At 40.6% G+C, this 18669-nt stretch overlaps 1 protein-coding gene across 1 annotated transcript in view; it reads right to left on the minus strand.

Moving 5' to 3' along the window:
- adgrv1 (adhesion G protein-coupled receptor V1) overlaps positions 1-18652 on the minus strand; it is a 99738-nt gene extending 81086 nt beyond the window's left edge. The window contains 10 exon segments of the mRNA XM_034540852.1: positions 728-998; positions 1123-1460; positions 1713-1736; positions 1738-1953; positions 2189-2302; positions 2579-2683; positions 3830-3925; positions 6445-6594; positions 7235-7422; positions 18587-18652. Of these exon segments, the coding sequence (XP_034396743.1) occupies positions 728-998; positions 1123-1460; positions 1713-1736; positions 1738-1953; positions 2189-2302; positions 2579-2683; positions 3830-3925; positions 6445-6594; positions 7235-7420 (1500 nt within the window). The 5' untranslated portion in view covers positions 7421-7422; positions 18587-18652.
- Between the last annotated feature and the right edge of the window lie 17 nt (positions 18653-18669).

An 18669-nucleotide genomic window follows, 5' to 3' on the forward strand; every position in this document is an offset into this window, starting at 1 on the left:
TGCTAAGACTGCTAGAGTAGTTTTTATGAGCATTTCAACTGAGGCTCATTCATTTTCCTGAAGCCTACACTTGTCTGATGCATTTCCTGGCATTCTCACAATAGACAATTTACAGCTCAGTGTAATATCTGTGATATATCTTAACATTAAAAACAATCAACGCTGATTAACTTGTCCAACTGTTGCATGTGCATGTTTTCTCTCTGTACAGATGCCAAAGTGACCCTATAACCTCAACCTGAGGTGGTGTTCAGATGCGTGTTTGTATGTGACCAAGGCAGAGTTTTAATGCGTCTCATCTCATGCCTTCAATATAAAAAGACTTAGATCTGCCCACTGCTTTCACACATGGCCAAGAGTCTTGGACAAAGATGGAAGCTATAGAAAACCTGTCACCACTTCACCCACACGTTCTAAAAAAGAACACACAGACACCACAGAGAGTGTGCCTGCTTTTTCTCCTTTGTTTTGATTCAGCCACATTAAGGGAACACCCACAGAGCAAAGTGACACACTAAGAGGTCGACTTTTGCAGAGTATGCCAAGTTCGCCACTGTGCCTTACAGTAGGTCACACACAAACAGACACACATGCATAACACATGCACAACATTTGGAGGATATGTTCCCTAACAAGTGCAGCCTTCTCGATCTCTTCTCTCTTTGATACATTACAGCAACATATTAAATAATAATCATTGGCCTATCAAAGTCTTCTTGAAACTGACCTCCATTGGTTCGTCGACCTCCGCATTTCCAGGTAAAGTATTGTTTTGCAACTTGAAAACAAAAGCCTCTGCTTCTTCCGGTTCATCGTCTGCCACAATGTTGATGGGAATCACAGCTGTCACCTGACCGGCAGCAAATCTCACCATCCCCGCTGCAGGCCTTAAATCATCCGACACTGGAGAGCGGTCACTGGAGTTTCTACTGATGGACCAGTTAGCGGACACAGCACCATAGCTGCCTCCATTTCTTACAATAATGATTCCTTCAAATCTGTGGAAAATGATTCAGGACGGTTAAAGAAGCAATAATCTTAGATGTTTTTCTTTGTATTATATTGTATCAATTTAATGGCTGACACTAAGACACACTCATACACATTTGTAAGGTATCCAACCTCTCTGTCAGGTCTTCATTGATGGTTATTGGATGAATGACTGCGCTGCTGCTGATTGACAGGACACCATTAGGCTTATCATTGGGCTCGATGGTCACTAGCACAGCATTGGGTGGTACGAGCACTGCATCTCCTCGGATAGTCTCCTCCAGCAAGACCAGGTGGAAGGATTCTGCAATTTCTGGCACAATGTCATCCCTGATTTCGAACAACAGGCTGGTCTCGTAGACAAATGGAGGGAATATAACTGTTCTAACTGGCTGTAGGTCGAGGAAATCCACTGCTGGTGTGGCGCTGCCCTGTCCTCCACTGCTCACCAACATGTAATCTACAGAGACCTAAAGACAGTATAGTACAGATGGTTTATATACATTTGTTTTATGATTGTTTTTTCTACATCAATATACTGTTTATATATATATATATATATATATATATATATATATATATATATATATACACACACACACACATAGTATATAGTATATAGTATATAGTATACTGTATGTGTATATAATTAAAGTTGTTGTGCCCTATTCTTAACAGTCAAAAGCCTAGGTAAATAAATAACTGGATTGAAAGTAAGGAACCTCTGTGTCAACAGAACCGATGAGTGGAACCTCTGACATCAACCTCAGTCAACCGACCACGGGTCACATTGAGGGCAATGATTCCAGCAGACTCTGGTACTGCCATGATAGAGCGGGAGAACCGCAGTGGGCTGTCATTACGCCGGATCCTCAGCTGGACACTGCTGGCATTGGGCCTGAGGAGGGCTCCACCTGCCACGGCCGTCAGCCTGACTGAAAACACCTCATCATCCTCTGGGATCTGGCCAACAAAGAAAAGGAAACACATTCACATACAGTTGTAAATTGGATGCAGCGGTTTCAAAAAACCTAATTAGCCTTTAAAAATGGAAAACCCATGAAGGCAATTTGGAGATTCTTTTCAAATGCAAAAACAAAAAGACATAATGAAATAATTATGAATGGACAGATGGACTGACAGGCACAAGCTTCGTGGCGTATATGGATCAGCGTTAAATAAGAAGTTTATTCAATACCTGGTCATCCTTGATGAGGACACTAAAGTGTACAACAGCCTGTCCCACAGGAATGGTGATGTTCCCTCTGTCTGGACTGAGGTCCTCAATGGCAGGGTTGGGACCTTCAGAGATCTGAACAGGAGAAGTCCCAGTGATGTTTATACTTCAACATGCCCATGTACTCTATGTGGCTTTTCATTTATCATTAATTTAATATGCTGCGAATAATAAAGACTATATGTATTCATGTTCCAATTTAGGTATAAATTCTCTATTCTCAACTCTTTAACAAGATTCGATAGTGGATGTTTGGGTAGTGGGATAAACTAACAAGATTATATTCAACATGCTTAAAACAAATATATATATATATATATATATAACACTGTCTGTTCATTGCCCTCTCACCTCAAAGTTTACGTTGACAGTCCCATATGTTCCCTTTTCTCTAATGAGGGTGAAAGGCACATAATGGTTCCTTCCTCTTGGTTCATCGACTACAATGTCTTCAGTCTGAGATGAAAATGTTGAAACAGTTAAACAGACAAACCCAGTCAGTACAATTTAATCAATTTCAACACAATTTCTTAATCTCAATTACAATAAATTAAAATTTGAAACAAAGAAAATTCTCATATTTGAAAGGCTGTAATAAAAAATTGTTGTTGTTTGGACATGTCAAATTTGAGTTGCCCTCAGTTTTTTTTTTTTATGTTTTGTATACAATCTTCTCAATTTTGGAACTGAGACACAATTTGTATCTGATCATTACATAATAGAGAACAAATCATTTCTAATCTCCATGTGTTTAATTTTATGAATTCATATTTTTATTTTACTGTGTACAGCTCATGGCAGTAGTACTTTAGGTAAAATGTCATGCTAACAAAGTAGTGAAGTTTAGTTGAAAGAGACAGCATGATTGTAGCTGTATATGCAGTGATAAAAACTACATTCAATGGCAACACAGAATAAATATCTCATTCAATTTCCATGTTTTTGGAAAGTCCTTATTGTGGTCTTAAAATTTTGAAAGTTAAATCCCATTTTGCTTTTCTTATCAATTTGCCATGACCAAATACATTCAGGAGAATGCAAATTGGGAAGATAAGAAAGCAAATAAATGCAACACAGGAATTAATTTAGTACTAAAACACATCTCCCAAGGCTAGCAGGCCTTTATTGATTCTAAGGAAGCCAAATCATTATCCAGCATCTGAGACCATCTGGGGGTGGTCGGGCAAACAGTTATACCACAGTAACCATGGAAACACTATACACTTCCACTAATAAGTGAGTTTTGTGTTTTTTAATTACCTCTTGGAACCCACAACCACTAGAAGGTCACTTCTACAACAATAGTCGCATGATTAAACCACTTCTAACGATGGTGGGACCAAATAACTCCACCCCCGATCCTTTACTTTCTACTACTACTTACTAACATGGTAATTAGTCACAAATGCCTATGGTGCAAGTGCAGGTTGGTGTGGCAACAGCAAAGTTTCCCAATATTGGTGACCACAGGCATACATCTGATCCATACATTTATGAAGGATTAATGTTATTTAGAATATATAAGTGGTGGATTGTAATGGGTGAAACTAAACTGAGTGAACAATGAATACAAGATAAATGTGGATGACACAAGTGTCTTACGGAGTTGAAGCCAACTATTCCAAAGGCATTGTCATTCGAGAGGATTGTGATGGTTGCCTTATTTGGTTTTCCCAGTGTCACGCCATTAGAGGAGCTCTGGAAAGCAGGGAGAATATAAAAGATTAGATAAAACCATGCTATACAGTATGTACCTGAAGACATCTTAACCTCCCCGACACTTGTGCTCATGTGAAAAACCAGAACACCCTACTTATCTATTGTCTTCACTTCATTTCTTTACTCCCACTGAGAGGCCCTGAGGAGAAGACACTAAGACAGGAAGTAGTGGTCGCAGCCTGGTTGATTTGTCAAGTTAGCTCACAGCAGGACACATCCTCAGGACTTGTGCTGTGCACTGTGATTCGGCACTAAGACCTGACAAACTCACAATGATCTCACCGGGCTCAAAAACACACCGCAACTTCACGAAGGCTTATACTGTGACTTTAAATGCAACAAAAATAACCATTACCTATGTGCAAGGAAGGTTTTCCTCTTTCTGAACACCATTAAAGAGAAAGACCACAGCCTTGTTATTTGGCGTAACTTTCTAAAGTTTCCATTAGGGGGTTTACCAATGGTTTCACAAGCATCCCATCAACCAACTGTGCTGACAACCACCATGTCTGAGCTGGAGTGCACAGGCTTCCAACAAAACTTCCAAAATCCTTTAGCAACGTACAAATTGATTAGTGTATGTGCAGGCATTGTGGATAATGATCAGCTGTGAGAGCCTTGACATAGTATGATAAACAGACACATCATTTGCTCCCCCAAAACCATTTCTCAGCTAAACACAAGTCAACTGATAGCTCTTGGTAAATGGGCATGCAATCATGAACGCATGTTAAGGTTAGAACAGGCAAAGGTGAAACTGGAAACAAGAAGTGCTTAGTACTCTTGCATTCATCACTCTATTCAAACAAAGCTTTTCCCAGCTGTAACAGAGCTCTTGTAGCGGTCAACTCACAGACACAGAATCCACACGCTTTCACAAAGCCAAGCCACCGGCCGAGCCAGGAAGCAGCTGACACACATTCATCTGTGCCCAACAACAAAATCAGACTCAAATACACAGTGATTCGCACACAAATCCGTTGCTTAAAAGCCAGCTTTGTTATACGTCTGCACACTACATAAACCCTGCCTCAACATGCAACAACCCACTGTGTGGTTCTACCTTCTGCGCAGCACTGCAGGCTGCACCTGTTCTGGTCCACAACAAATCTACAGTTTCTATAAAACTATGTATCTATATATAAGTTATGTCATAATCATTTTAATATTTTCTATTGAAACTGATTTTACAGATGTAATTGTCAGAAAGATAAATGTGGACTGATCAACCCTTTATTTATTGCTTGCGCTTGATCTATGACACCCCTTGTAGTGCACATCCATCCTCCTGACAGTCCTTTAGAAAGCTGATAGGGTAGCATTTGGCCGAAGCTTTGTCTCCCTTGTAGTGTAAACAGAAGGGCTAAGTGGGCCTCATCTGGTCTTTCACTCTGGTAGCAGGCTAAATATGGGCTTGCGCTACTGGATTTTAACCAGATGACACAAAACTGCAGCGTCTTCTCAAAATGTTGAGAAAAAAGTCACTCTTGCTGACAGCTGTTCAGACTTGTTGCCGTTTTATAAATGTACACAGCTGACAATAAGTGATTCACACTGACCTTTTTCTTAGGTCTTTTAGTAAGCAATAAGACAGCAAGACCAGGCACCCCTAGCTCATCAATCATACTTGACAGCTAAAGACTACAGGAAACCATGGAGATAGTCTCTAGGTGTAAGGCATACTGGGCTATGATTCCTTTGACAAGGATTTACAATGTATGCCCATTAAAATCATTTTCAAATGTTAAAACATCTTTAGCTGTTATATAATAGTAAAAGCACAACACAATTCTACAAAAGAATACATGCAAGCCCTTTTGTCCATTTTTAAAGATCGAAGTGTAACTGGACTAGAACAAAGTAGCTAGTTGCACCTTCTCGTGATACAGTGTGTTTGGTAGTGCCAGCAAAAAAGTTTCAAAATGCTGATAAGATTTGAATGTACTAAGTTGTGAAGCCATTGATTCATTGTAACAGACTGGGCTTTCATCAACAATAGTGTGTCAATTGCAATGGTGAATACACAATATATACAGAAATGAAATCCTCGGAACGGACATGCCCATCAAAATCAATGGGGAAAGTGAATCACTTTAATCTACTGTGTGGTGGGGCTTTGGCTGTCAGAGTTAGTTTCTTTTCATAAAGGTGTCTTTTAGTGGGCAACCTAAGAGGCACACACAGCATTTAGCCCCACCCAGGCAGCCCTGGAAAGGTCCTATAGAGCACACACATCAAAGAGCTCAGAGCCTCCTGGGTTTGCAATGGCTGCCGCCCCCTCTCTCTATTGCATAGATGGGGTTAGGGTTTAAGATGGTCAGCGGCAGAATTAGGACAGTGGGACTTTGTTGAAAGAAAGCTAAGAGCTCCAGAGAGAAAAGAGAAGAGTGTGTGGGAGGAAGAGAGGGGGTCATCATCAATTCAGAAAGAGACATCGAAAAAAAAGTACCGGTAAGCACACACAGACATATAATTGCCGACAAACAATGTGCATGTACCTGTAGTGTAAGGTTGAAGGTAAACGTCTCATCGGCTTCAGGCAAGTCATCATCTTTCACAGCAATGAAGATGGTCTTGTTGGACTCGGTGGACAGCAGGAAGGCTGCAGCATTAATGGATTCAAAGTCCCCTGTGTTGACTCCCTCTAGCTGGGTAAAACAAGCAAACGTTCAATTGTATCACTTGCCGTTTAACTGAATTCAGGCTTCTTTGTGTGTTTTCATTTTTTCTTTGTTTTAAATACTTTTTGCATTTAATTAAAATTGTGACATGGAGAGAAACAGGAAAGGCACAACAGAGCTGGAGACAGCATGGCACACAAGATCAAATGTGGTTTTGAACCCAGGATGCTGCAGGAACATGTGCCTTAGACCACTGAGAGAATAGGATGCTTGATGTTTTTTCTTCACAACAGCAGAGAAAAGAAATGGTGTCCTTCTCTCTCGCCTTCCCTTCTATTGGGGCCTTTATCGGCTTGATTTTGAGTTGCGCTTATGTCTATGCCCATAAGTTCCCAAGATGAAAGCCTGATATTTTACATATTAATATACTGATATTAGTGCAAAAGTCCACTCTGTGACTTAAAGAAAAACAGATTCACACTGGGTGTGCTTACTAGTGTCTGTCTGCCATAGATAAAAAGGTAATTGTCTCTCCTTCAATGGGCATTAAGGTGACAGCTCAGCAATACAGCAAGATGCTTGAATACAAACTGAACAGATGACTTGACAGGTTCATGAGTATGGATACACAATGAGCCATCAATGAAAAGTTTCTTCCTGGTCCTACCAGAACCAAAGCCGTCACATTGACCGGGTCTCCCACTCTCTCCACAACCAGCCGGATCACAGCTGTGTTGCTCTCGTTGACAACAAAGTCAGTTTGCCCCAGGAACCGCAGTGTGGCTGATTCAGATGCAGTGCCAGGGATGGCCAGAGCCAGAATCAACCCAGCTAGCAGGAGGACAGGGAGCATTCCTATCAAAAGTGGGAAGCAGTAAAGGTTGAATGAATATATTAAAATAAAGCAGAGGGAAATATGAGGATATTTACAAATTAGGAAAGCTACAGAGTTTATTTTTAATATGTGTCATAAAAAGAGATGTTTAGAGGTATAATAATAATAATAATAATAATAATAATACTTATGCATTGAATTTATATAGGGCTTTTCGTGTATTTTCTCATACTCATAATACTGATCAAATTGCGAGGAACAAATGTAGAAGAAGAGCTACACACCCACTCATCAGCCCTCAAAATATAGTCAGTATAGATACTTAAAAAAAAAAAAAAAGAATATGAACCACAAGCAGAAATGAGTGTTCCGACGTTCAGATACCCTGGCTTTTGAAAATGTGCAGTACTGGCTGGCAGGCTTGCTGGTCATTGTTGACTCTAAATGATGACATTATTATTATTATTCATTAATTTCAACAGCTTTTGTCCTTATCTTGTCACAACAGTAAAGCAGTTGTTGTTGTTGAGTTTATTCTTCTTGACCACATTAATTTAATGTCATGCCAGAATAAATGTGATCTTTCAAGTAGTTTCAGTAGTTCAGACAGCCTCCAATTCTGCTCCATGAACTCTCTTCTCTCTCTAATCATCTTTTCTGCTCCTTTGCTCACTCCAATCATCCTCCCTTCTCTTCTGCAGCCCTATTTCCGGCACTTCTCGTCTCTCCTCTCCTCTCTTCTGCTTTCCCTCAGCTCTCTCACCCAGAATAATCCTAAAGCTGGATGAAGACGCAGAGACAGTTGTCATGGTTAACACAACAAAGCAACACTGCATGACAAATGGGGTGGAGCCAGCTAAATTGCAGCCACTCTACCCTGTCTTTCCCCTTCTTGCTGCCTCTTATCCATCCCATTCATAATCTGCCCCACTACACACCGCCTTTCCAATAGTAGAAACACGTAAGGCCTGTAAAAAAACAAAGCTCTTAATTACAAGGTTGAAAAAGAACATCAGCAGCTATGGTAAATAAAGTCATGTTGTTTGGTACTTTTTTCTAAAGCAAAAAAGTATTTAGGAAAGTTGGACACATATGTTCCATTACTGTTATATCAATTTGAGTTATTCTCAGTAGTAGCGTGTGTTTCAATAGCAACCATCCATCAATCAGTTTGTCAGCTAGGAGAACAAGACACAGCTTTAAAAGTTGTTGATTGACAGCTCTAGTCAGAATCAATTAATGCAGATGTTTGTGTGTGTGTGTGTGTGTGTGTGTGTGTGTGCGTATGCGTATGTGTATGCGTGTGTGTGTGTACATGGCGTCAGCACTTGCGAGATTGCTGGGAAATCCATCAAAAAAGGATTTAGAGCTGGTGGGGGTGGACAGTGGGGAACATAGGATGAGTCTATGAGGCTGAAGGGGAAGAGAGGTGTGTGTCGCTGGACAAAGAGAATAAATCCTGTTATTCGCCCTGCTCACTCTTCCTGCACTACTAACTGAGAGCTTGAGTGAAAAGATATTGGAACTGCCTTTCAGGGTATACTCATGGGTAATAGTGTACCTGAGGGTAGGTTCTGTTTCAAAGCATCTAGACACCTGCTAGTGACTCCTTGGCTGCCTAATTAAGTCATATTGAACAGTAAAGGCACACAACGTCTGTTTTGGTCATAGCAAAATCTCGTCGACCACAGCATATTTTTTTGTCATGAAGAATAAAACATTTTTTATTTAATCTCGGTCTCTATAGTTCATGTCTGTTTTCTGTTTTCAGAATAAAAGGTCTGACTTCCCACACACTATTTCCTCAGTAAATCTCACCTCCACAAACATAGCTTGAACCACAATCTTCTACATGGATGGTAGCAAGCATTCAACCCTACAACAACAACATCCTCCTAACCCCCTCTTCCAAAACTGAGGGGTGGTCCTTTTCGCATCCACTGATGCTGCACTTCCTTCAAAGGGCCTAATACAAAACAGATGGTGTGTGGATGGCACAGGTCTGTTTCATAAGCGGCAAGGCAGTTTTTATGCTGGCATCATGCGTTGTGCCAACCCTGACCCCGGGGGTTACAGGAGGACCAATGATCTTGTCTGTCAAAGCAAAAAGTGGCATGCAGTGCCTGGCACATATCTCTGACATTGATAAGGCTTGGAGTAAGAGTCCATGGAGAGAGGTCCACGTGAGACAGCATGCACACACACACACACACACACACACACACACAACACACACACACACACACACACACACACCACACACACACACACACATACGGTTGCAAACATGGATGCATTCACCAGAGTTGGCACAGTCAGCATATGCAACCAAAATTAAAATGCTGGGTGATAGGCCAGGACACTGGAGAGTTCTGAAATGCATGAAAACACAGTGTCCATCACAAATAGTGTGGGCCAAACAAACAGAAACTGATGGCTGTGGCCCGGACTGCAGGACATGGCGCTCTAACAAGCCAATGAAAATACCACAGACTTCACATTCTGAACATCCAAATTGCTTTTATTGACTTATTCTGTGACTCTACCCTCAGTTAGCTGACTTTTCTTTTCTTTTCTATTATATTACTTAACTTCCTGGAACACAAAGCATCCAATAAATATGTATTACCAACTATATATAGCACTGGCTACATTTGCATTGGCAATGTACTCTTAAAAAAGTAATTAAGCTCCAATACAAATTGATCTTTGGTCTGGAACAACCTGAATAATTTTTCACAAACAATTTGCTTCAATCAGATTATTATCTTAAAGTCCTCGACCTTGAACCTGCTTTCACCATAAACATTTTTGTCGAGTAAATATAACTTCTAGATAATTTTTTTCTTCTTTTCAATATGCAGTCATTCAGAAGTATGGTCCTCTTGCACAAGCATGCTGAGTGCTTGCCAGGAAAGTATATTAGCACTGGGCATTGAGCTACAGGAGTGCCACTAATTCCACTCGTTTCACCGTCTAAGCTCAGATCAAAGCAAGAGGGAATTATGTATCGGCAACACAAAAGCATATGTAAATGTCCACAAAATCGCATGTACTACATTTAGAGCAGTGGTTCTCGAATGGGGGTGTGTGTACCCCTGGGGGTATGTGAAGGGACTCCAGAGGGTACGTGAGATTTAAAAAATATATATATATATTTTTTAATTTTAAATAATTCAAAACTCCTTAAAGAATAGTTATTTAATAAATATTCAATAAAATATAAGTGTATGTTTATAAACTGCATATTATATATTAAATCAGACACTGATGACACATCACCGAGTATTACACTTGTTTTCAACCAAAAATGCTTTGCGCTGGTTAAACTATTTCAACAGTCGGTACATCACTGTGAAAAGGTTGAGAACCACTGATCTAGAGGACCCCTTCGGTATCCACTTGAAAATAACTTACTCCTCTGTATCCTCTGAGCGCTCTCTGTCACACATCTTATGATCGTCACTCCTTTTCCTGTATCTCTGTGATGGATAGCACTATGACCTGTCAACCGTGATAACATGAGTGCTGGTAGGTGCAGGTCACCTGTCAGCCCTTCTTAGAGCAGCCTATTGGTGTAAGGAGGAGAATTATCTATTGGATATCCCTGTCAGAGGTGCTGAGGTAGTGTCTGGTTGCGGGGCTGCTCCTGGGGTCAGTGCACGGCGCTGATGCCTCTAGGGTTTCTAGTGACAGTGGCCTCTGTGTCGCAATCTTTAGCATCAATTATTTACTGCAGGCCTAAGACTTAACAGTCAGAGGATGATAGTAAGCGTGACACTGCATGATTCACGGTAGAGCACGTGCCATGTGCCGTGCTGTGGTTAGTCAGGTTACCAGGCTGTTGACATAAGTAGGTAGTCATGTGAGCTGTCACAGGCAGTCATGTTTTACCGTGAGTGATTTAAATTTCTAAAGTACCAGCCTCTACTGTGTAATCATAGCCAATGACTTTGCTTTTATCCTTGTTATTTCACTGAGAATACTCTGTATTGGATGCTTTAAAAGGGGAAGGCAATACTCTTACTTCCTTTTTGGTGGAGGGTGTGTGTGATAACAGTCTGTCAAGTTATAATCAAGGTCATGAGTCTTCCCTGGTCCTGTAACGCCCATGGTGAGGAGCTTGTAGGTATATCTGGCTGTTAGTCTTATCCACCCGCATACCATACCATACCATACCACACACACACACACACACAGAAAGTGATCACCAGTTGTTTGACGCTGGGAGGCCTTCAGTGGGATCTCATTCATCAATCTTACAGCTCTGGTTGGTGATCTGGAGTCAGACTGGCCAAAAATAGAAACAGCTCTGTCATTAACATCAGCCAATACAACAGTATTCCTGGAACATGTGTGTGTGTGTGTGTGTCTCTCAGGAGAAATTCACGCTACAAACTAAGTGCGCAAAAAATCTGTTTGACTGGCTCTGACTGAGATAAACAAATGAGTAAACAGCAACACAGAGGCAGATGGTGTGGTTGGCAGAAACACATACAGAAAGAGGGGACTTGCCTTTGTGTATATCAATCTGTCTTCATATACAATGTATGTTGTGACTGCTCAGCCAATTCTTTGGGGGATTTAAACATTTGAAAATGGAATCGCTTTGTGGTCGGGTGGCCTGGTATTATTCAGAAGCTAGACTAAATATGAAAAATGCCATAGATGAGCAAGCAGAAGCAGAGCCTGCTCAAACTCGCTCAACTTTCCCAAAAGTTATTATTAACGCCATTGATACTTTAAACACAAATTAAATAGAGAAAATCTAATGAACTAAAAACAACTAAAAATGCTCTTCTAATTCTTCAAATCTAAGTCTCTCTTCGTGGAAAGGCTGTTGTATTAGTTCACATACCATAATAAGTATACGTGTTTGGCCCAAAACCATGGGCCTCATCTGCTCTATTTATTGTATTGTTTTCTGTTTGAGCTCCACTTCACGCTAAGCGATGCCACCAGCCCAATGTGTCTCGGGCCTACCACAGAAACCACCCACCGTCCGTTCTCAGCCCGGCTGCCATACCCGGTCAGCCCATAATTGCATGTAGTTTCTGCCCTAGTATTTTTAGATTAGTGAATGTTCTCGCCATACAAAGAAGTGGGGAGAAGAAATTAAGAAACTTAATAAGCGAGTAGGCCTAAAACATACATCATTAAATCTGACAAAAAAACTCTGTTACTCACTTGGCTTATTTTGGAAACAGAATTATATTTCTTTTGGGGAGAAAAACAGAAAACCTACCATTTCGTTCAACAAGAGGGGGAGAAATATTTTAGGGGAAATGAGGATGGCAATGTGGTGAATTGCAGCCAAATGATGCCATTCCACATAAGGGGGACTCAAAAACACTTGAATTCTCTAAAGAACAAAAACACATGAGGTCAGCCTTCCAGCCATTGTCAGACAATACTTTTCAACCAGGCATTTCTCCTTCAGGGGCAAGAGGCTGCCAATCAAGTGTGCATTTTACTGTGAAAAAAGAAATAGAGAGAGGGAGAGTTTCCCTGAGGTATTGTCCCCAGGGCCGTGGTCGGCTGCTCTTAAGTTGAGCCAAGGGAATCTCGCATCCCTAACTAAAAACAAGACTTTTTTTCTTCTTCTTAGTGGGAAGTAAGGAATATAGAAAAAGAAAAGTGGTTCCAAATGAGTAGGAACCAGTGCATGAGCAATTTAGAGCGTCTTCCAGTTTGAGTATGGCTGACTGATTAGCCTGTACGACACAGAGTGATGGAGGCAGACAGAAAAGCACTTTCCGGGGATTAAACAAGGTTGTGCTCTCCACAGCCTCGCACACCAAAGGACCAAATTAGAAAGGGTATTACTTCATTGCATGTAACTAGTTGGGCCTGGATGAAATGCTAATTGCATTTCAAAAGAGTTCCCAAAACAGAAAACGGGGGAGTATTTTCACTGGAGAAGAAGCGGGACTTTACGATTCACTGACCAGCACACAATTTCAAGGAGGAGGCTTTTGTTCACCTGTGCTCCTTTCTGTGTTTTCTGTGCATTTCGAAAAATTGCCACAGTTCTCGTTTTGTTTTTCCCACTTTTTGGCATGCTGGCCTCCTCTCCAACAGAATCCAAACCATCCTATTCAGACTCCCTTCTTTTCTCTCGGCTCTACTTTATCAGAACACACATCCTTGGTACAGTAGGTGTGAGAGAGCCCCTCTTTCAGGCCTTTGCAGCTTTGGAAAACTAAGGACCAGATGGCAGGGCTGAGGAGGAAGCAAATCCATGAACAAGTGTGGTCAACAGATCTTAATTATCGTACAGAAAAAAATAAGACTGTTGTGCTGCACATTGCTTTCATCTAGCTTGTTGTCGGTCCCACAGATTCAGCAGTTTGTTATGCAGCTCTAAATGGGAAATTATTTAAAAAAACACAATGTATGTTTGAATCCTATCATGCACAACAGTCAATTTGAAAGTTATCTTATCTTGCGTTAAATTACATTTTAATCTAATCTTAAGATATATATATATATATATATATATATATATATATATATATATATATATATATCTGGTGTCATAGATCACACAATGAAAGACTACTTCTCATCAATTGATCCTGATCTTGTGAGATGTTTCACTCACAAAGCTATGATCTATAATACGAGGCACCCAGAGCCAGTGGATGAATACATCTTTTTACAACAATAAACACACCCCGTCACATCTCAGCCTGCTCAGATCGACCACCCCCACCTATTGGAGGAAATCCTCTGTCATGAACAACTACAGTACAGGGAAGTGAGAGATACACAGAGAATAGAGTGTGTGTGTGTGTGTGTGTGTGTGTGTGTGTGTGTGTGTGTGTGTGTGTGAAATATTACAGAATAGGTCAGACACAAATTAGGGAGATGGATAAATAAGGTTGAAGGGGAATGGAGTGAACTAAGGATTTTGGAAGCTTGATCTTAGAGTCAGTGATCTACATCAACAGGTTTTTGTGTTAATAGGCAGAGGCAACAGGAGACCCTTCTGTCTGCCTCTCGCACACGCACACACACGCGCGCGCACACACACACACACACACATCACACACACACACACACACACACACACACACACAAAGACCCTGGTGAAAGGCAATGGCGGTACTAACAAAGAAGGGAAGGGTATAGGGATGGATAGCCAAGATATCCTTCCAGTCGAACATGAAGTGTGACCCACTCAACCTGACCAGTCTAAATTAGGACAAGAGGCAGCGGCTATTATGGGATGTGTTCCACGTGGCTCCCCCAAAAACCTCTCGGCGAGGCGAAGTCATGGGGATTTATTGCCCTACAGAGGGGGGGTTTGCGCGTTTAAAGAATGGGATCAGTGAAGAGCAACCAAACAGCGTGTTCATTTATCAAATAAGGCTCTAGAGCAGGTTTATGGCTTCAGAATAATAAGTCATTCAATTATCAAAAAAAGAAAAGAGAATTCCCGCTTTCAACAGTCCATGAGACTTAATCTAGTTTGTACAAACTACAGAGTCTAGCCAAGCTAATGTGAACCAGAGGAAACGGCCTTCCTAAATGTTCTTCACTATGTTTTGACATTTGAGAGAGGGATTTTTCTGTGTGCTTCCTGCTGATTTTCCATGCAGTTTGCAGTTTGCAATGAAACATAGCTGCTTTAGTTTAACTGGATGATTGCAATTACCATAAATATGATGAACATATTTCAAACATATATGAAATAAAATTAATGTTATGGATTAATCAAAATATATTTATATTGGTATTATTGTTAAACCCAATAGAGAAACTTGTAATGCGATATCCTATACTCATCACAGCAGGTATAGACTGACCTTTCTGAGGCCATCGGCTTTACTAACATCACAGGAGGTCAGAGTTCAAGTTTAATACTTGAATGGAAATGCTGGGCAGCTGTGGGAGGGCACCACATCGCCCCTACAGAGTTCAAGATATAACAATAAATATGCGTGTGTGTGTGTGTGTGTGTGTATGAGAGTACAATTATGCAAGTTGACAGCAAGGTCATGGCCGAGGGTTTGCTGCAGGGACAATACTAGCATCCTTTTACCAGGAATAATATGCGGTTGGTAAGGCCCACTGAAAAGACCTCTGGATTGTTGGCCATCGCTGAGGCCACTACTTTCCTGTCCCTCAGCTTCAAGAACAACAACTACTAAAACATGATATTGTCTCCTGTGCGTAAGCATGAACTGTCAAATAATTTTATTAAACAATGTACTCAAATCTTGGATAACATTAAAAGATTTATTTACGACCTGAGTTTGTCCACTCATTAAATCTAAAGTCAGCTTTATCAAGGTTTTCCAGACATGTTGGCACACAAGTTAAACAAATAACTGATTTCCAATTATATGACAATGGTAAAGATCACTTACTTCAGATATGTTTCTGCATTTGAAATGTCTTCTTAGAAGCTATAGCATACTTCTTCTATCCCTGCCTGTATTATACTGTCTGCCCAGAGCAGTGACTTGAGAACAATACACTGAAATGACACCAAACACTCAATGAGATGTGTAACAAGCTAACTTCTGATTTAGAATTATTTCATATCAGAAAATTATTTATACCCCTAAAAATCTAATCTGGTCACATTATACAGCACAGAAAAACAAAAAGCACCAATAACTCATGACTACATGTGCAAGTGAAAAACATTTGGATGCAGTTTGCATCACGGCTACAATTGGCTCATTTTAATATAGCCTATATATAATAACAGGTATGGGCTGTCTCTCTTGATATGTAAGACAAGTAACTTCTAAAATTATATTTTACAATATTCTATTTCAATTTAAATATTTGTAATATGTGTGTATAGTATTAGGTGCTACAATGTATATGTAATTGCGCAACCCTGTGTTGTAAAATGGTAATACATAAATGTGCAACCTTGAAACCTTCTACATGCTATACAGTACATGCACAAACGTAATGTTTCAATGTTGACCCCCACGTTCATAAACTCACATAAGCATTCAGTGAGCCCAGTCTGCTCACAGAATAGTGAACATAGTTTAAGGTTTAAGGTGTACATCTGTCTTGCACCAAATAATTATGAATTATGATGTTCTGAGGGAAATGCTAATTTTATGGAGAAGTGGGAATGTTGGTGCAACATTTTATCCTCTTAAGGTGTGGAAATGAAAACCAGACCATAATTAATAAGTGTAAGTGTATAGTATGTAGGTCTGATGGTTTTCTCACATCATAAAAACATAAATGAAGAACACTCACTGAGGCGAAGTATAACCTTTTGCAGTGTGTTTAGTTATAACAAGTGTTGCCTAAATGAACATTGTCCTTTGGGGCGTCATTTTCATGTGATTATTAAAGAGGATGTTATAAGCTGCAGAGAACATGTAAGAAAGAAACCAATTAACTTGTGTTTTAATATAAACACTAAGAGAAGTAATATAGAACTACTTTAGATCTCAGAAAACATCATATTATCTAAATAGAGTCTATCTATAAAGCCATGCAATGTTTCAATTCAATGTTATAAATGTCCTTTATTCAAAGTACAGATACAGACATCCTTTACACCTCTTGCCCCCAGCGGTGATCGATGGTGCACATATCAGCGGAGGCAGACACAGCCTGTTGCAAGGCAGTATTGAGAACTGTGCAATCATCGACTGTTTCCCTCTCTTCCAACACATTGGGAAGGCAAGCCTTCTCATCCCCATGCAAGCATCAATCTTATTCTGTCTGCAATGTGCAACACTTCAACACATTTCATCACTGTCCCCTTCAGTACTGTGCAGCCATTAGAGGGGTGAGACAGAACTAGAGAGGCAAGCAGTAAAACTGTTTCCGCCCAGTGAATCACATTCAGACCCTCACACATGCCACTGGGGGCTGACCCCTGCCAGGCGATGACATAAACACTGACAAACAAAGGACCTGAGCAAGTGTGGATCTTAGAGTATCATAAATCTACAACAACAAAAACGACTGACTGTGTATAGGGTTGGGGATGATGGAAATAGAGAGTTGAGGTTTGAGGGGGAATACAATGTGAAAATGTCATGGCAAGTGTTTCTGCTTCTTTACAAACAAAGGGGGACAACTGCTCAACGGATCCAATAATCTCACCATTTTATACAAAGATATAGACCAGAAACAGTTCACAGTGAAGGCTGCCGCTAAGGAGGAGCAGGTGTAAGTGCTGAATGGATACAGAAGCAGCCCCCTTCCTTCCTCCCCCAGTGAGAAAAAGGATTTTAACAGTGTTGAGGCACCACAGAGGAGGCAACAAAGAGATTGCAAGGGACGCACCAAGATGACATCATGTCAAAGCAATTAGAGATAAGGTGGACATATTCAATTATTCAAGGAAAGAAACCCCACCCCATCAACTGGTGTACACTATGAAGCCTGCACATCTGCGTAAAATACCGCAGAGAAGCAGCAGCACAATGAGGACACAAGCACCACTCATTGATTTATCAGTAACATGTGCGCAACTTTAAGTGTGCCAAGATTACTCATGGCCCGAGTAAGCTAGATTAGGTCAACGCAGCCTTTATGAGAGGGTCTCCAGCTCACCATGTGTGGCAGTTCCCCCCTGAATTGTTGTTTTATTTCAGTGGGTAGAAACCCACACAAAGCGCAGTAATCACACTGGAGATCCTGGATGTAACCATGGAAGCGTTTGTCTCCGTCCTCAATGGCTACCCGGCCATTCATTTACTGATTGCGCTGAATCAATATTTAGGCTTTTCAATTTTTATTTAGCTGCTCCGAGGGAGATTTTTGGCACAATGCAAAAATAAATTAGCAGTGGGCCACCACTTGTAATCGTTTTGTTATAGTGTTATACAATATGTCTGCTTGAGCTGTCTGGTATAATTGATGAGGAGTATCGCTACTCATTTGTCTTTTTATTCTCTGCCACTATAGATACGCCACTACAACGCATTGAGTGACCAATCATTACTGACTGCTTACTGAAAAACTGTCTGCATTGTCCTAGACGGTGTAGCCATGTGTCACAAAGCGATATATATATATATATATATATATATATATATATATATATATATATTGCACTCAATATTTCTATGAAATCACCCAGCAAAGTTTTGCTGGTCGCCACATATCCGCACTATTAGCCCGTACTCACAATGGCAAACACAAGCAGATTTAAAAAGAGGCTCACGATGGATCATTCCAACTTACCTGACACCTTCCTTGGATTCTCTGTCCAAGATAAATTACTATGATGTATTGAATGCTGATGATAACATCGATGAGTCCTCTCA

This window comes from Cyclopterus lumpus, chromosome 9 (genome assembly GCF_009769545.1).
Source record: "Cyclopterus lumpus isolate fCycLum1 chromosome 9, fCycLum1.pri, whole genome shotgun sequence".
NCBI classification, from domain to species: Eukaryota; Metazoa; Chordata; class Actinopteri; order Perciformes; family Cyclopteridae; genus Cyclopterus; species Cyclopterus lumpus.